Source organism: Danio rerio, chromosome 18, assembly GCF_049306965.1.
Source record: "Danio rerio strain Tuebingen ecotype United States chromosome 18, GRCz12tu, whole genome shotgun sequence".
Lineage (NCBI taxonomy): Eukaryota > Metazoa > Chordata > Actinopteri > Cypriniformes > Danionidae > Danio > Danio rerio.
Window position 1 is genome coordinate 36,498,679 of NC_133193.1, and position 20,338 is coordinate 36,519,016.

The following is a 20,338-nucleotide window of genomic DNA, read 5'->3' on the forward strand; positions in this document are numbered from 1 at the left end:
TTTTGTTTAGTTTTAACTTTGTTTCAAACATTTTCTTTTATTTGAAATTTTAAAAGGCTGAATGTAAAATTAAGAAGTTTCATTTTTGAAAAAAAAACAACAACATTATTTTAAATGTAAACATTTTAAACACTGTTGCTGCTGATCTGTTACTGCTGAAACTCAACTTTACCTAGATGTGCTTTTTGAAGTTGGTTGGTGAGTTTTTAAACAACAGTATGCTTTTCCAGTTTAATCATTCTTGGTGTCCATATCCGTTTTCAAACAAAATAAGGAAACAAAACTTTACTTAACTTAAACAAGATTTTGGCGCGATTTTAATTTTTTGGTTTAGGTTAGGAAAACGGATAAACAACTTAAAATTTTATTATACACATGTAGGCTGTGCTGAAATGCCCTTTTTCCTCTGATTGTTTAACCAAATCTGAGCTTGTGACGTCGCCCTCAAAATAATAGTCCTCTGCAAATATATTATTTATTTAAATATAGAAACTAAGTTTACATATTATATCATCTGATCGGTTAACAGGCTTAAATTCATTGTGTATGCATAAATTAAATGTAAACCTAAATTAGCAGTATTAGTTTTTATTAGTTGCTTTGGTGCATTTCCCACAACACTATTTACATTTGCATAACAGTTAATGCATTTCTCAAAACAATTAGAAAAAACAGCAAAACGTAGTTGATAACCTGTAAAAGCATGTCACTTTCTCAAAATAAATAGCTCATTCCTCAAAAGCAAGTATTCATTCATTAATTTTCTTGTTGGCTTAGTCCCTTTATTAACCCTCTGGGTCTGAGGGTGTTTTGGGGCTCTGGAGAAGTTTTGACATGCACTGACATTTGTGTTGTTTTCAGTATCTTTAAAACATATTACAGTTTTTCTCGATTGCTTGGATGCAGTTGTCAACTGAAACTCCACATTTTCAAAACAGTTAACACACAGGCCTAAACAGCGGCACTCATGGTCAAAATGACACATTTTGCTTGCAAAAGGCACATATTGTGTCAAAACATTTAACTATGCAACAAAAGCTAGTTTTACCTTCAAACTACACAACTTGCAAACAAGTATATGAGCTCTTTCAATTAATCATTACACAATGGACTACAAAATACAGAACTCAAAATGCACCACCATTGCTTGCCATTGTAGCTTATAGCCAATGGCATTTGTTGTCTCTATTTGGGCTGTCAAATTCGCCTTTTTGCAAAGAATTGGATCAAGAATAAGATGTGCTTTGATTGAATATATATTGAATTCATGACATTTTTCAAACTGTGGCTGAAAACTGAAATACTGTACATAAAAAAACAGACAAAAGTAATAAAATACTGTAAATATTAGAGAAAACACATGTAAACTAATATACTACAGTATAGGACATAGCCATATTGACCTCCTCCATCAATGCTGGCACAGAACAACATAGACCTTCCATCGTTTTTATAAGGTTTGCAGAATGATGGCTAATTGAAGATTTGTGTGAAGGAGTGTCAAACCGGTGCTTCAGTGATTTCATACTGATGTTGGTAGTTTAATAGTTAGGAATAGATGGATTCTGTTTGGTTACCAAAACTAAAACAATGGAGTTTGGACTGCTTGAATGACATCTGTGTTAACTGTTTGGAAAAATGGTAGGGAAAATGTGTCAACCCAATGAGAAAGGGTTTACACATTTGCAAGACCGGTCCTCTGCTCTGCTGGGATAGTGATAATGAAAATGAAGAGGAACCTAGTTTCTTTAACCAGGTCAAAGCAAACAAGAAAAACTGTAATGGCTAAATTGTGATAACACTGTAAACAGCACAAGTTGGGCTGCAATAATACCTAAGCAGCATGTTTGTATGTGTTCGTGTTTTTAAGAAAGGAACGTTTATGCGTGGTAGGGGAAAAACTAAAATTTTGAACCCACAGAAACAAGGCGGTGAAACACACAGAGAACATTTGTGCACAAGACTTTTGAGAACTGGATCTTGCAGTCTAGTGTTTTTACTTTAAAATGATGTGAGAATCATCTTGTTCACTTGCTCACAGAAAACAATATAATGAATAACATTTTCTAAGTCACTTTTTGGCTGAAAATGGTTTATGCGAGAAGGCGTGAACTATCATTACTATGCAGTGAGTAACACCAGAGCAGACAAAGACCTGCATAATGAGCTGCATAATGAGCCATCAGACAGGTATGTGACTAAGAGTTTCAAGAAAGAATCTGAGAAAAAATAAGTTTATATATATATATATATATATATATATATATATATATATATATATATATATATATATATATATATATATATTTGTTTGCAGTTTATTTAAAATATATTTAACTATCACACAAAATAACTCAATACTAGTTGACCTAATAAACTCAGTTACCAAATAGGAATTTTAAACAGAACAGCACCTGTATTGTATACGCTCTACGTTATAGGACACATTTTGTATAGCAATGAAACTATAAGTGGCCTGTAATGCCATATTTCATATAAATCATAAAGGTTAGAATAAAAGACTTATCAACAGGAATTCTGTCCTTTGCTGAGTCTAGACGTTCTTCAAAATGCATGTGCTCGTCATAGAGTCGTGCTCTTCCTCTGAAAGGAGAAGGTAAATTCTTTGTCGCTGTTTAGTACAGCACTTCTGGCAGTAACGTGCCATCATTCAAACAAAATTAAGTAACTATAATAAAACTTGTAGTTTGATGCCATGTCTCGGGGAGCGTGTACATTATCACCTGGCTGGCTCCCTTCACTTCATTTCCATATGAACTGCGGCTTTACTGCCGGCGGGATCACGTTCGATGTAATGAGGCGACAGGAGAATCCGTACCAGCCCTTACTTTTATACGGATTCCATGAAAGGAGATTATTTGTTTTCGACTTGAAGTGGTTAATGCAAAAGTAGACATATCTTTAGAAACATCTTACATGTTTCTTTGTTAAGTATTTGCTGAGTTTCAGTTCATTTTAATGACGTGTTTGTCCTGACACAGTCTACTGTTGCGCGCTCCTCATGCAGGCTACTTGTAATGTCAAAGCTTTGTGGGCGTGGTCGCATTAACTCTAATGAGCTCAGACTGAGAAACTAGACATAGCATTTGTTTCATACTGATTACTTTATCAAACAATATTTGTTTTCAACATGCATAGCTGCATTTAAAAGTAGACACGTCAAGCTTTATAAAGATATGTGTCTCATGTCTGGGTGTTTTGTTTTCGCGGAGTTTCAGCACATTTTACTGACGCGTTTCTAAAACAGTTCACAGAGAGAGAAAAGACAGAATGCCTACACTGTTAATTATCCTTGTTTTGCAAAAGCAAAGACATTTGTTTTTGTTGTGAGTGTACACATTTAAAACTAGACACCTAACAGATTCGATTGATGTATTGATCTTATCTATACTAATAAAACTGAAAGTGTAATTTAGGTTCATTTCAGCTCAATAAGGTAAATACTTGTCAGAACGCGTATATGCGGTCTTCGACCCTAGGGGGTTAATCCGGGGTCGCCACAGCAGAATGAACCACCGACTTTTCCAGCAAGTTTTTTTTACGCAGCGGATGCCCTTCCAGCCGCAACCCATCTCTGGGAAATTTCCACACACACTCTCATACACTACGGACAATTTAGCCTACCCAATTCACCTGTATCACCTGTCTTTGGACTGTGGGGGAAACCGGAGTAGCCGGAGGAAACCCATGCAAACGCAGGGAGAACATGCAAACTCCACACAGAAACATCAGCTGAGCCGATGTTCGAACCAGCGACCCAGCAACCTTCTTGCTGTGAGGCGACAGCACTACCTACTGCGCCACTGCTGCAAGTATTCATGTCAATGAAAATGTCAGTGTCATCAAGAGAAAAAGTCTTGACACTATTGTTTATGAACAAGATAGTGAGATGGTTTTGTCATGTTTTCATTATGACAGTTTCCTCTATATATTTTTCCAATGCAAAAAAGTCAAATTTGGTTGACACTTCCTGAAAATGCTTAAGACAGCACTATATACTATTTGCACAGCCATTTGAAAACTACAGTAAAGATAGACATCACTGCATTTAGTGAGGTACAAGACACTGAATATGTATGTTTCTTTTTTTCTTTTTTTTACTGCATTTGCTCTTTGCAATTCTAATCTATTCTAATCTATTACACATTGTGTAAAAAAATAAATACACCCTTATTTACAACAAGCATAGACTTCCTTTAGGTGGAGCTGTGCACAACTGTAAACAAGATTGCAGTACATATTGGAACTGAACCAACATACATAGGTCTGTAAATCATCCATGAAATTGTTGAATTTAGAAGACATTTTCAGGAAAAAAAGATCTGAGCATTGTTATAAAATTTAAATTTGACAGATTTTACTTCTAGTTCAACATTTTTGTATGTAATGACTCAAGTAATGAAATGAGGACTATCTCATGGTTTTATATATCATGACTATTCAGCAATCACAAGTTTAGTTAATTTTAATTGACATGACATAGGCAAATGATAATGTTATAAACAGCAGAGAGTTGTATGAAAGCAATTAATGCTTGTCCAAAAGCATTTGCAATTTGTTGGAAGGAATGAGAAACTGCTACTATGATGTGTACAAATGACAAAAGGACATAGAACACTGCCAAATGTCTTGCTGCTATGCACCTGATGCTGAGCAAAGATAGCCATTTCCAAATAGCACCTGTCTGCATGATTGTTTCCGAGCTATGCCTATATAATAATAATAACGTATGCCTGTAGTTCGCCGTCAAACTTCTTGCTGCTGTGCACCTGATGCTGAGCTAAGATAGCCATTTCTGAACAGCACCTGGTTTGAATTATTGTTTCAGAGCTGTTTTTAGAGACTGTGGGCCTACATAATAAATATGTGAATAATATTTAATATTGTTAACTTAGTGTTTTTCTTATTGTTCATTCATTTCTTGTCCGCTGAGTCCCTTTATTAATCTGGGGTCACGACAGCGGAATGAACTGCCAACTTATCCAGCAAGTTTTACGCAGCGTATGCCCTTCCAGCCGCAACCCATCTCTGGGAAACATCCAAACACACACACACACTCCGGACAATTTAGCCTACCCAATTCACCTATACCGCATGTCTTTGGACTGTGAGGGAAACCAGAACACCTGGAGGAAACCCACACGAACGCAGGGAGAACATGCAAACTCCACACAGAAACGCCAACTTAGCTGAGGCTCGAACCAGCGACCTTCTTGCTGTGAGGCGACAGCACTACCTACTGCGCCACTGCTTCGCCCACTACTAATACAATATAAACTAATTAAGTGTTCATCCAGTGTAATAACTTATCTAGTGTAACTGTTATTTTTCATAATGTTCAGATAATTTCTTAAACTCTATCACATGTATGTTTGAAATACTTCTGCTGACCCACCAGCATTATTATTATTTTTTTTAAAATTATTTTTTACTTTATGTGACCGTTATTTAGAATGCAGACATGCCAAGTTACCTAGGAGTCTCTTGCAAATTCATATTGGCTCCCTGATGCCCACGAATGAGATATAATGTCACGGAAATGGGGGTGACAACCCAACTCCCCATCCCCTTCTTCATCTTCGTATTCTTACTTTAGCACCACCTTCTCTTTAAAAGCAACACCCCATGCAATCATCATTATAAATTAGCAAGCAGAATTGGTGAGTGGGTGAGAAAAAAAAAAAGATGTGGATCAGTCTAAATATCTTTCTTTATCTGTCTTTAAATTGTATCTTTGCAGCATCAGTTGTCAATCCAGGTACCTGTCAGCTCCAGGGACACTTCAAGTTAAATGGAATGTACCAGGATGGAGATTTTATACTTGGAGGCCTGTTTGAGGTTCATTTTTTTACATTGTTCCCTAAGCTTAGCTTCAAATCAGAGCCAGAACCACCATATTGTGAAAAGTGAGTCTGGAACCTAAGATGACTACTACTAATAAGAATAATAATAATAATAGCTAAATCTAAATGTTTTTGTCATTACTTAACATTAAAACTAGCACCTCTGTTTTATTTATATAAAACTATATTAAAACATACTGTATTTTATTAACTGGGACTAGTCATAGCACTTGCAATTTTTTTTTGCCTTTTGCCGAATCTAGGGTGCTCTGTAAAAAATGTCTATGTATTGTAAGTATTGTTTTTTAAACATTATTTAGAAAACTGTTATGTTTTCTTGACTATATATATATATATATATATATATATATATATATATATATATATATATATATATATATATATATATATATACATCACACACACACACTATATTTTTAACAAATGGATTTATGAGTATGTGATATGAGTTGTATGTGAATATTTTACAGTATTATACTATATACTTATTAGTTTATATTCGTGTGATTTTTACTGAAAGTATTCCCCCCTTAGATTTGATATGGAAAGCTTTCAGCAGGCACAAACTATGGTTTTTGCTATAGATGAGATCAATAAAAATCCAAATCTGCTGCCAAACATCACTCTTGGCTACCATCTTTATGACAACTGTGTGATGCTAGGAATGGCATTTCGAGCTGCCATATCTCTGGCTAGTGGGACAGAGGAGTACTTCTCCAACCTAAACTGCACTGGTCCTCCTCCAGTAATTGGGGTTGTCGGTGATCCTGGATCAACTCCATCTATTGCAATTTCCAGTGTTCTGGGGCTGTTTCGAGTACCTATAGTAAGATCGGATAAAAAAAGTAAAAATATGAACTTTTTAATAACATTTTGGTTCTTTTATTCATATGTCCTCTTTCTTTTTCTTATCTAAACATAAATTGCAGTGTTTTATAATCTCTCTCCCTTTCTCTCTCTCTCCCTTCTCTTGTCCAAATTAGGTTAGTCACTACGCCACCTGCTCCTGTTTGAGTGACAGGAAAAAATATCCCTCTTTTTTCAGAACAATCCCTAGTGATGCCTTTCAGGTCCGAGCTATGGTTCGAATCTTGAGCCATTTTGGATGGACCTGGGTTGGTCTCATCTACAGTGATGACGATTATGGTATCTATGCATCTGTGTCTTTTCAGCAGGAAATGCAGCAGTTTGGAAGCTGCATTTCTTTTTCTGAAATCCTTCCCCATGATAATAACCCCAAAGATATACAGCGTATAATGGAAGTGATTAAGGCCTCTACAGCTAGTGTGGTGGTTGTTTTTTCAACATCATCCTATCTGATGCCTTTGATTGATGAGGTGGTGTTGCAAAACTTGACAGGCAGGCAATGGATTGCAAGTGAAGCTTGGGCCACTTCACCAGTATTTCACACTCCACGTTACTTGCCTTTCCTGGGGGGCACACTAGGCATCGCCATCAGGCGTGGAGAGATCCTGGGATTACAAGAGTTTCTGCTACATATTCATGCTAGCAACAATCCAAAAGATAATATGCTGAAGATCTTCTGGGAGAACATGTTCAGGTGCAGTTTTGAAACAAGAAGTAAAGACACAATTGGAGAGCAGGAGAAAAGTATCTGTACAGGACATGAGGATCTGAGTACCACAAAAACTCCATACACTGATGTTTCAGGATTAAGAGCATCTTACAATGTCTATAAGGCTGTTTATGCTCTGGCACATGCCCTTCATGACTTAATGGAGTGTGAGGAGGGTAGAGGACCATTTGATGGAAACAGCTGTGGCAACATAACAAATCTGAAACCCTGGCAGGTAAGACTCATGAACATTGTCTTAAGATATAGAAGGGCTGAAAGAGGAAAATGTAGATATATAAACTAAATATATTTGTTTTCTAGATATCTTAATTGAACTAGTATAATGTATTGAAATTGCTTTCTTACAACTCTATTACTGTTCAGCAATAGCTATATAGTAATATAATTTAAAAGAATAATAAATAGCAATTGTGACAGAACCTTAATATTTAAAAAAATTATGTATGTACAGTTTGCCATACTTTTTAAATACTCTTCCTATCTACCAACTGTACAGCTGGTCCACTACTTACAAAAAGTGAACTTTAAAACTGGTTTTGGAGATCATGTGTCATTTGATGAGAATGGAGATGCTCTGGCAATCTATGATGTGCTAAACTGGCACCCAAGCTCGGATGGATCAATAAGATTACACACGGTTGGTGTAGTCAATGAAGGGGCAGGAACAGGGAAAGTGCTCTCACTGGATGAGAGTGCATTATACTGGAACTTTCAGACAAAAAATGTAATGTATTATTTTTATCAATAATTTGTAAATATTGTTTTGTTATGTAATGCATGTTACATTTGTCTACATTAGGGGACTGAAGCAGTTTTTATTTGCTAGAACTGCATCTATATGTAGCAGCTTTGACACAATCTACATTGTAAAAAGCACTATAGAAATAAAGATTAATTATAAAATAATAAAAGCAACAATTTAGAAATACCCTATAAAACTACTTGATTAAGAAATACCCCATACAAAGTACTGACCATTCATTCTGTGAATATTTAACGTGTGCTGTCATCTGATAGCCCCCACGGTCTGTGTGTAGTGCGAGCTGCCCACCAGGCACCAGACAAGCGATGAGAAAGGGTCTTCCTATCTGCTGCTTTGACTGCTTGCCATGTGGCGATGGAGAGATTTCTAATGCAACAGGTCTGGAGCTTTTTGTTGTTTATTAAATAATAATAATAATAATAATTATATATATATATATATATATATATATATATATATATATATATATATATATATATATATATATATATATATATATAGTCATTAAATCTTGCTGCATATTTTTACTCACAGATTCCACTGAATGCGTGACATGTCCAGATGAATTCTGGTCCAATTTTGATAAAAATCAATGCGTCCCTAAGGAAGTAGAGTTTCTGTCCTATGAAGATCCTCTGGGCATCTCTTTGACCACTGCTTCCCTGCTTGGCACATGCTTCTGTGCTCTTGTGATGATCATCTTTGCTCTACATCTTAACACGCCCATAGTACGAGCCAACAATTCGGAGCTCAGCTTCCTGCTGCTTTTGTCACTCAAACTGTGTTTCCTGTGTGTTCTTCTATTCATTGGCCAGCCACAGTTGTGGACTTGTCAGTTAAGACATGTTGTGTTTGGCATAAGCTTTGTCCTGTGCATCTCCAGCATTCTGGTCAAGACCATGGTGGTAATAGCTGTGTTCAAGTCATCTCGGCCTGAGGGTAAAGGAACAATGAAATGGTTTGGAGCAGCTCAACAAAGATGCACAGTTTTGGTCCTCACGGCTCTCCAGGTTGTGATATGTGCAGTCTGGTTATCAAATGCATCTCCAACACCCATCAAAAACAACCAGTATATCCGTTCTAAAATAGTCTATGAATGTGCTATTGGTTCAGTGGCTGGTTTTTCTCTGCTGCTGGGATACATTGGACTATTGGCGGCAATAAGCTTCCTGTTAGCTTTCCTGGCAAGAAATCTTCCAGATAATTTTAATGAAGCAAAGTTCATTACTTTTAGCATGTTGATCTTCTGTGCTGTATGGATTGCATTTGTTCCAGCATATGTTAGTTCACCAGGTAAATATGCAGTGGCTGTTGAGATATTTGCTATTTTAGCTTCTAGTTTTGGCTTACTGGTGGCCATATTTGCTCCAAAATGCTACATAATCCTTTTACATCCAGAGAGAAACACTAAAAAAGCCATAATAAGAAGAGAAACAAAAAAGAGATAACTGTTAAATTGTTAATTTAATCTCTGATCAACTTTTTTCAAATACTAATAGTTTTGTATTATTATTTTTACAATTTACAATTACATAATTTCATTTTGCTTAAAATTAAGCACTATTCATTTGTAATAATTTTTACACATTTAGATTTTTTTTGAGACCGGGTTCCATCACTGACAATATAGCAATATCTAGCATAAACAATAAATCGCTTTTGACTTCCGCACTTGACTTGACTTCAGGCCACCATACAGACTACTTTGAGCATCTTTCAGACTGAATCAAGTTAGTACTAGCTGCTGATAAACTCTCAAATAAATAAGTTATTTGTATCATTCATAGTTTGTCATTGACTCTGGTTTAAAGGACTCTTCCGCAATGAAATAAATAATTTTTACATCACCTTGTCATTCAAGATGCTAATGCAGCTTCAAATGGCTCTAAATTTCACAAAAATAATTGGTCAAAATAATTATCTATCTATCTATCTATCTATCTATCTATCTATCTATCTATCTATCTATCTATCTATCTATCTATCTATCTATCTATCTATCTATCTATCTATCCATCTATCTATCAGTTTTTTTCAACACATTTCTAAACATAATAGTTTTAATAACTTACCTCAAATAATTGTTTTATCTTTGCTGTTATGACACTAAATAATATTTTACTACATATTTTTTAAGACACTTCCATACAGCTTAAAGTGACATTTAACGGTTTAACTAGGTGAATTTGGCTAACTAGGCAGGTTAGGGTAATTAGGCAAGTTATTAGATCACAATATTTTTTTCTGTAGACTATCGAAGGGAGAAAAAAAAATAGTCTAACGGGGCTAATAATTTTGTTATTAAAATGGTGTTTAAGACTTACTCCAGAAGAAACAAAATTATCAGACATACTGTGAAAATTGCTTTGCTCTGTTAAACATCATTTGAAAAATATTTTTAAAAAGAGTAGAAAATTCAAAGGGGGACTAATAATTCTTACTTCAACTATATATATATATATATATATATATATATATATATATATATATATATATATATATATATATATATAGTTGAAGTCAGAATTATTAGCCCCCTTTTGATTTTTTTTTTCTTCTCTAAATATTTCCCAAATGATTTTTAACAGAGCAAGGAAAATTTCACAGTATGTCTGATAATATTTTTTCTTCTGGAGAAAGTCTTATTTTTTTATTTCGGCTAGAATAAAAGCAGTTATTAATTTTTTTTAAAAACATTTTTGGGACAATATTATTAGCCCCTTTAAGCTATTTTTTTTCTCGATAATCTACAGAACAAACCATCATTATACAATAACTTGCCTAATTACCCTGACCTGCCTAGTTCACCTGATTAACCTAGTTAAGCCTTTAAATGTCACTTTAAGCTGTATAGAAGTGTCTTGAAAAATATCAAACAAAATATTATTTACTGTCATCATGTCAAAGATAAAAAAAAATCAGTTTTTAGAAATAAGTTTTTAAAACTATTATGCTTTGAAATGTGCTGAAACAATCTTCCCTCCATTAAACAGAAATTGGGGAAAAAAATAAACAGGGGCGCTAATAATTCAGGGGGGCCAATAATTCTGACTTCAACTGTATATATATATATATATATATATATATATATATATATATATATATATATATATATATATATATATATATGTGTGTGTGTGTGTGTGTGTGTGTATATTAGTGCTGTCAATCGATAAAATAATTGACTAATTAATCACACTTTTTTGAAAGTTAATCGCAATTAATCACATTAAAAAGACTGAAACTTGTAATGTTGGCTATTTAAATCTACCATTGCTGTAAATGCAAGACAACAACTATTTAAATTCAAACTATAATTCATTATTAGAATTTTTGTTTTACTTGTAACAAATTCCTTAATGTAAACAACATACCCACAATAAACCATCAAGATCCTGACTTGACAGCCATATTTATTACAGAAATAAAAACACAGGCATGTTAGTGCTATTTGAATTTCAAAACAATCAATGCCAATAAAGAAAACATTGATTTCCAAGTTAGATTGTAAGTGGACTGCAAAAAAAGCCAAAATACAATCATTGCAAATATGGAAAATTATAATAATAATAAAATATTGAATACAATTGTACTCATTAAAAAAGGTGTATTGATGTGAGTTGAGAACATTAACTATAAAGCAGAAACAATTTTGCTTAGTCCTCCTTTACGTTCAGACAGTTGCTAAGACAGTCCAGTCTGTTGACATTATCGGGGGACAATGTGGACCTTTTGTTTTGAATAATGTGAGCTGTGAGTGAGAAAAGCAGGATCACAAGCAGGATTACTGAATCAGCATTTGCATTTTGGTGCTTAATTTTGTGGCCACTGGTGCTGCGACAAGGACGTAAGAAGCATCAAGCAGTACATCAATGGCACATACAGGTACGCTTTGTGTCACTAAAGCATGCACACACAGACACACACACACCAAGCGCATGACAGCGTAGCTGGAGCCACTCACTTCACATCAACACGCATGATCCCGTTCATCAAATTTGCTAAAACTAAGCGTTTTAAATTCTGGCTGTATTTCACAAGGAGTCTGACACAAGTAGCGTAGGCAAAGTAGCGTAGGACCGGCGGGGTTACATTGGTGCCATGACCCGGATGGGAGTGAGGTTGGGGGGTGAGTGTAACGGAGGCCTGCTAGGGTGTACTGTGCAGGTAAACCTCACTCCTCTGACCTGTAAAGGTGCTCTAGTAACAGACGCTAGAGGCCATGGTCTATAGCCTCTTTGGTAGAGCACCCGACTTCCATGCGGAAGGTCGCCAACTCGATACCAGCTCGTAGCGGGTTGGGTGACGTAGGACTGGTGGGGTTTTATATATATATATATATATATATATATATATATATATATATATATTTAAGCTCTGTCCTGTAGTCAAAGCCAGCTTTGCTGTATGCATTTCATTACTTCTAGAATGTCTGTCACCAGTTTGATTGTTATTACTTTGACTTACATTAAAATGTAACACATGGAAACATAGATAGTGTTCAACTCAGAGAATCCAAACCGAGACAAACCTTTAACTATTACACTCATTATTTAATAACAAAATGCAATGCGACAAGGTTCCAGCATCAAGTAAAATGGCTGTCCACATCTCATTTGATTTATTCTTGTAACTAAGTCAAAGTACTGCAGCTACTTAGACATTAATAACAATATGTGTATATTCACCATTTTCATCATAAACAGCATAGCTTATTCCATGTTGTGTTTTGTTTATACAAAAGAATGTGCAATGTTTTGATTCACTAAAGTGTAAAATCCTGAATAAATTAATCGAAAAAAAAAATTATAAAATAAAAAAATAAAAAAACATTTGCTGCTTCTATGGAAATCTGTGAGAAATCCTGCTGGATCCCCGGACTCTACCAGCCACTCAGGTTCCATACTCTGCAAAGTTTTTGTTTCGTTGTACTCATCATTTTAGGAGTAAAAGGTAACTGAAGATAGTTTGCAGTTTCATCAGCAGAAGCCAGCATCAACACTTGCAGAGTTTATAAGCCACTATGTTTACTATATGAGATTGCCCATGTTTGTCTTGGAGGGCATGCAATGTGGTAGTGTAAGGTAGTGGTCATGCAGATACAGTAGGCCTGTGTTAATTTGCAGGCACTTGGTATTCTTGGTCTGTATAGATGCAACTGATATTTAAACTGCTCTGTGAGAGGAGCATGGCCTCATATGAGACTGCCATTTTGAGTAGGGAAAAGTCTCACTCCCTATCCCTATCAAATGTAGGCAGAGCTGGTTTGGGTATACCATATCAATTGGCCATAATATTGGCTGGTGCTGGTGACTGTACACCTAGATCAATTGGCCTGGGTAATGGCTGTGAACTAAACTGGTAGCTGAGGCTGTACTGGAGCTAAATTGTGAGGTGGCTGAGCAGAAATGGTTCAGCTGGCAATGAGATGTTAGCACCTGACTAAGGTGCGTCTTTCATAAGACAGAGACATCTGTACTTGTAATGGAGAACTGTATTGCACTACTTACTGTTATGGTGCCAATTGTCTCAGTGAGTTTATTACCATTATTGGTGTCTAATAACCATGAGAGAAAACACATATGTACTGAATTGTATTTTTTTACTCAAACTGCATGAAATTATATTATCCAAAGAAAAGCCCACATTAAATATCAGTTGCCATCAAATGTTGACTGCTCACAAAATTAAACAATGACACTATTACAAAGTGATGATATTCCTAAAAGTCTATTATAGATATTAAGATACCAGGATATTGAAATGAAGCTGGTCTTTGAGCTACAGTCTCAGAGCTGTTGGTGCAAAATGAATCTTCATGCAATGAAAAAGGCACCAGCAATCTGGCAGTTGCAGATCGCTGGAGAACTACAGTTCTACGACTGAAATGATCCACAGATCCCATCATGCATCTCACACACACACACCAGTTCCAGTTCTCTCCCTGATTGCACACACAGCTGGAAGCCCATCATAGGCCGATTACATGGACTGTATATGCACCTTAGATTCACACACATTTTGCTAAGTATTGTTTCTTGTTGCATTCATTACATAATCCATCTAAGCACAAAATGGCCGCTGTCAACCCTTATAAGCGCAAGAGTGCTGCCGCCAGCTCTTCAGGTCAAGGCACAACATGGCTGCCTTCAGTGAACAAGTTCAAAAAGCAACCACAGCTAATGCACCAGCTACTTTGATAGTCAATCTGCCATTAGCTCAGAAGATGGTTTCCTCTTCCTGTTCGCCCTGCCATAGTTCCTGTCATGGTTCCTGTCTTTGAAATGCCACCACCTGAACAACTAGAATGGCTACCACCACCTAAGTTGCCAGAGCTGCTGCCACTACCATAGCTTCCAGATCCTCCAGGGGCAGTCCTCTCCCTGACCCATCCTGCTGAATGGAATGCTGCGGGTCCCATCCAAGGTGTCTAGAGTACATCCAGGTGGTAGAATGGGGGATAGGGTGGTGCACCAGAGCTGGGTGGTTCACCAACAATACGTCTGGCTAGCACGTGCTGTTAGCTAAGTCCATTTTCTGGGCTTAAGTGGGAGGTATCCTGGCACCGCTGGAGAACAGGTGTCAATCCAGGGACACCTGCTTAGTAGCATAAGCCCGGAAAGGGTGACGATTCCCCGGCAGAGTGGGTCTGGCTTGGGGTATGGAAGGTAATGGTTCCAGGCCCCCTCCCCCCTCCCACCGTGGAGCTTGGCCCCTGGAAAGGAAGAAGATCCCTGGGAAGAGTGTGTCTGGCTTTAGGTATGGAAGAGATGCTTTGGAAGGGGGGCATTAAGAGCTGAGACAAACCGCCGAAAAAGTGAATAAATTACAATAATTCAAATCCTGGGTGCTGGTCTAGAGGGCTCTTTTTTTAAGGGCTGTCACAAGCTCAGATTTGGTTGACCAATCAGAGGAAAATATTTTATTTCGACGGTTTATGTGCAAGTACACGGTCCGAGCAGGGAGCGAGCCGGCATGGGATCAAGCTCCGAGGATGCTAAAGATTGCAGAACAATTTCTGTCACTGGATCCGAGGACTGAGATTTACGCGATCACCAGCTGGCTTCCATTACATAAGGGCAAATATAGATGACTAAAATCTCATTTACTCATTTTACTCATACTTTTTATTATTTATAATGTCCAAGGCATTGATATTAATATTAAATGCTACTTTTGTGCCTTTATTAGCCTTTTTCTCGCCTGTTTACTGGGTTAAAAATCTTACATTATTCCATCTCCACCTGCTGGTGAAAGCTAGAGCAGCTGGCGATCTTCAATCTGCAATCTATTGCTTTTCCTGCAGTTCCCGGATGTAATGTTGAATTTTAACAGTCGAATTTGATCCACTGAATTTATGGAAGCGAATATTTGAACTGAAATAAAATCAACTGAAAATTACCTTTAGAATCATATACATCGTATTTTTAAAGGGTATTGAATATTTTGTAAGTGAAATCTGAAAATTGAATATGAATTATTGAATTTTTAAGTATGAAAACGTGTTTGAAATATTTTTCGTTGAAATATTCACAGCTTAAATAAACAGATATGTTAAATTTCAGGACCTAAAAATACAAACCCTGGAATGTAGTGGTTTTCTTGGTTTTTCTCTTACTAAATCAAACTCAGTCTGGAGGTTATGAATATCAGAAGAATATACTTTATTGTCGACAACAAAGGAGAACTTTCAGGAGACCCCCAGTAGCATCTCTGTCTGAAAAATTCTGCCTCACTCCTGTTCTTGGCTTATTTAAATACCCTTTTACATCCGTTGTTTTCCTTTGTTCTCCATATATTACACAAATTCCACCTAGGTTAACCCCTGGCCTCAATTTCCACCTAGGTTAACCCCTGACCCAAACCTGGTAACTATATAACTTATCCAGTTCTTGTGATATGGTAATTCTTCTAATGGTATGCAAGTCTACAAGCAGATTATATACATACACTTTGAATATATATATTAACTTCACACTTTAAAGAGTATAAAATCCACCTCATATAATCCCTCCTCTTAAGACTTTAAGTCTTAATAGTCTTGCTTTTGGCCCATAGTGCAACTCTATGATCTAGCCCTCAGCCATATTACCTAATGACAAATATATGTCACAGTATTATTACAAATGACCAAATCATGTAATTGCACTTTGGAATAGAATCACGCCAAACCTCTGTGTCCTGTTTTGACGAGGACACAGTAAAAGACTTGATTCTATTTTGTTGATATCATAAAAAGTAGTATTTTAAGCATACAATTAGTTATCTATTTGCTTCTGGTGGTCATGATTATTTAACATACAGTAAAGAATAAACCTACAACAAAAAATAAACATGCACAATCTCCCAATCTAGGGTCACAACACAATATTCTAATCTAACACCCACAAAACATAATCAGTAGAATACGTTGATCTTCAGCCCAGATACTTTGCGTATCGTAGAGAGCCGCCGTTTTGGGGTAGAGGTTACTAGCACTTAACACCCAAGGCATGGATCCTCTTCATCATCCTCTTCTTTATCTAAACTATAAAAATTTTTAGCACTAGTTCATCTTTTTGACCCTAAATCTGGCACATACTTGCGAGCATTCTTTGTTTCGTTCTAGCCTTAAAAAGTGTTGCTAAAGACTTTATGTTGAGAGTCTATAACCTGAAGTTGTGGTGATTATCATCACTTGAATTTGTGGCACCTTCTGTATATTTCACTCAGGTATATAATCAGAATTACTCTTTTAACTGTTCTGATGAACTGCTTCTGCCACACTTTGCAATTCGTTGGTTTGAGCTTTAGGATTTTCGGCCTCCTCTGTTTCCCGTTAGCTTTCTCTTGCTGGAGCTTTTTCCTTTGGCTGTCTTGTGCTGTGGTCCTGATGGTATCCAGTTGATGGCATCCCCTTTGGTAACCTTGGCATAAGGTCCCTTTCTCCTGATTTCTCCACTTTCTCCAGAAAACCTCAGATATACTCGATCACCAGATTAATCTCCTGCTTCTGGTCCTTTCTGGTTTCCTGTACAGATATCGCTTTGCACATAGCAGTTAGTTTCTTCATAAAAGACCAAACTTCTTTCCAATGCATTCGAAATGTTCTCCAAACATTCCAAACGGTTATATGCGAAGTTATTTGTGAGATTACATGCAAGGGTCGACCCAATAATACTTCATGCAATGTTAGTTGTTTGTTTCTGTCAGTTTTCATGCAATCACTTATTAATGCAAAAGGTATATTATTTTAACACATCTTGTTAAACTAGGCCTTGATGAATCATCTTTAGCTCTTTCAATTATTCCTTACAATTATGTGTAATTGCTTAATTTTTTTTCCAATTTCCAATACTTTATCAATACATTTACTTATCTATTCACTGAATCACATACCCACTTATTTATCTACTTAATTACCTTTATTCACTTTAATTGACTTTAATTACTCTAATTTATTTTTAAATGCAGACACATTAAACTTCTCTTGTCTTAAATGTAATAACTGTTCCTTCTTTCCTGCTCTGCTAATGGAATTACCTTCACTCATCTACCACAACTGCCATGCCCAAAAACTTGTATCTCTTGCCCTAAATTAATTTTATCATTTCACAACATCCACTATGAAGTTCTTGAATAACCCATTAGATCTATTGTTGTTCCTCTATTCACATTCTACTTTGCACAAATGTCACATGTGGACAACAATTCAATAATTACTGCATTTAAAATGGATAATTTTTTCAAATCATTTTGCTTGCTGCTTAATTTTCCTTATCACTTCACCCTTGATTCAAACCATGTACATCGCCAATGACAATATCTAGAAATGCTGTTGTATCAACAATCTGTACTTCCTATTATAAAAATCATACCTATCGTTTTTGCTTCCCTTTGTTGCTATACATATTGTTCATAAAGACTTGTATGTTATTTAATTTGCACTATCATCTAATTGTGGTTGTGACTCTATACTAGTGTTAGACCTGCTACCTTATTTTCTTTAATGTAAAATCAATTTCTTATTTATCATCTTAACAATTATTATTGCATCTAGAATAAATACAGAATCTTGTTAACACTAAACCCGTCATCCCTAAAAAAATGTATTTATGTCTTTTACTTAGCTTGAGCTAGATGTACCTGCAGATAACTAAATTCTACACGTCTTTTTTACTTTAAATGTAACCAAGTGTCTACCCTCCTCTGATAATTAACTGAACAGAAATCAATTACTTTAACATATTTGGCATCCAAACTAACAAATTTAAGTACAGTGCATGTTAGGAACCTCTGCTAAGAAATTCTCTATCACTGACTGTTCTTAAATCATTAACTTTACAACCTCTACTTTTGTCTGTTTTGACTAATGCCATAATCAAAATTTAAATTCAAATCAAATTCAAATAGAATCCATTTTATTCTTCACCTATACAATCACAGCCAAATTGAAATTTACTTTAATTAGAAATGCCATAACATATCTAAGTGTTTCTATTATTGCCATGTTCTCAAAAGTTTCAATAATGCCTATTCCAGCATATAACAGACCTGCATCTGGTTTAATTTTAATTAATCCTCCCTATGCTGGTTAATTTTGTTTTCCCTTAATGTCCTGAACTGTTAATCATTATTAAAACTTGACACCTAAGTAATTTCTTATTTCTGAGCTATTTCTTATTTTGCATTTTCTATTAATTAACATTTTTCACTTTTCAGCATTTTCAGCTCCTAATTCCTTCCTGTTCTCACATCAAACTGGTTATTCATAAACTTTTGTTGTAATTTTCTACAAGTTGACTGAAAAATCACTGGATTTCTTTATAGGTTCCTCTCTATCTGATCTGATTATTCATCTTTAGTCCTTAATCCTTTTTGCTTTTAATTATTTCTTCACATATGTAAAACAACCTATTTTCTGTTTTTAAACACTTTTCTCTTTCAAGTATTCTTTTAATACATTTAGAATAGTTACTTTTTGACCTATTCAGTACTGTGAGTTCATTTCACTTTTTTTTTTTTTCATTCCCTTCAAGTATAAATCACTTTTCTGTCTTAATCTCTGACATAATTTTTCTCTCAAATCTTGGTTTAGTTTACTCAAAATAAGTTTTCCCTAATTTTTAACTTAAATATTTAATTCCATCAACTTCTAACCCAAATTATTTTTTGTGTTATAAAAGCTGTCTCTTTTTCTTTTATTAGTCACCACCATGCATTATAATTTGTCCTCCTATGTTCAATAATCTCTATGAATTAACCTATGAAAATGAACCAAAATAATTTAACATTCTTCATAATTTATTATTTCAACATAACACATTTAAAGTTTCATCGTACATTATCATCTAAGACTTTTCTTACAGTTTACATGATAATTTTCTTTTTATTATATTGATAGGAGTCTGATTTGATACAAGAATGGGTAGCTACACTTTTGCTCTTATTTTGCCCTCTGAGTGGTCACATTGTTCTCAATTTGGACTATAGGTCGACTGCTTTGAGATGGACTGCCAGACTCCCCCTCCTCACACCCTGAGAAGACAACTGGTTCATAGATTGGTGTAGTCTTTTCTGTGGTGTCCATATCAGGGCACAGTGTTTCCCCCTTCTTTCTTAGTGCTGGCTTCTTTCATTGAGCTGTTGTAAAGTTCTGGTGGAGCGCTTTTTCTCTTTGATCAGTTCATCATTAGCTTGTTTGCCTCTTTTTAGTGTCTCTGAACATAAGTAGCCTTTCCAGTCCTCAGTAATTCCTGGGCATGCAGTGCCTGCCTCACTGCTTTCACAAATGTCCACAGCCAACAGTTTGTCCATTGTGTTTTTCAAACACCTTTTCCATTTGCCAGTGCACTCAGAGATGTCTAGTAGATAAGAGACCACAGTCCCCCAAAGTCCATCCCTTTGTCCTCTTAATTAATATATGGAATTTAACTCATAACCTATAAAATATTTCCTTCTTTCCCATTTTTTTTTCATCAAATGAAGACTCCTCTCATCTATTTTCTCCTCTTTACGGTTTAACAGTTTATTTTTCTCTAATTCACAATCATTTTATCATATGTAAATGTTTAATTTTCTATTTCTTCAGTGTTCTTCTAAATAATTTCTTTA

General features: G+C 35.5%; 1 protein-coding gene across 3 annotated transcripts; it reads left to right on the plus strand.

The window, feature by feature from the left end:
- Positions 1 to 112: 112 nt before the first annotated feature.
- On the plus strand, positions 113 to 10,027 carry olfcq15 (olfactory receptor C family, q15). Of its 3 annotated transcripts, none has more exons than XM_073929778.1 (7): positions 113 to 198; positions 5,762 to 5,927; positions 6,420 to 6,711; positions 6,869 to 7,696; positions 7,979 to 8,206; positions 8,500 to 8,623; positions 8,780 to 10,021. In XM_073929778.1, exons 1-7 carry the CDS (start codon positions 177 to 179, stop codon positions 9,691 to 9,693), a joined length of 2,574 nt encoding a protein of 857 aa, XP_073785879.1. In that variant the 5' UTR covers positions 113 to 176; the 3' UTR covers positions 9,694 to 10,021. The 3 variants fall into 3 exon arrangements, with proteins under 3 accessions (XP_073785879.1, XP_073785880.1, XP_001332644.4); XM_073929779.1 differs by lacking the exon at positions 113 to 198 and having other exon boundaries at positions 4,127 to 5,927; positions 6,869 to 7,031; positions 7,245 to 7,696; XM_001332608.8 differs by lacking the exon at positions 113 to 198 and having other exon boundaries at positions 4,127 to 5,927; positions 8,780 to 10,027.
- Positions 10,028 to 20,338: the final 10,311 nt, after the last annotated feature.

Bases quoted from the DNA above. Each gene is read 5' to 3' on its own strand.
- olfcq15 (XM_001332608.8), top strand. From the start codon at position 5,707: ATGTGGATCAGTCTAAATATCTTTCTTTATCTGTCTTTAAATTGTATC. The intron at 7,697-7,978 runs GTAAGACTCATG...CCAACTGTACAG, and splicing joins CAAATCTGAAACCCTGGCAG to CTGGTCCACTACTTACAAAA. The intron at 8,624-8,779 runs GTCTGGAGCTTT...TTTTACTCACAG, and splicing joins AGAGATTTCTAATGCAACAG to ATTCCACTGAATGCGTGACA.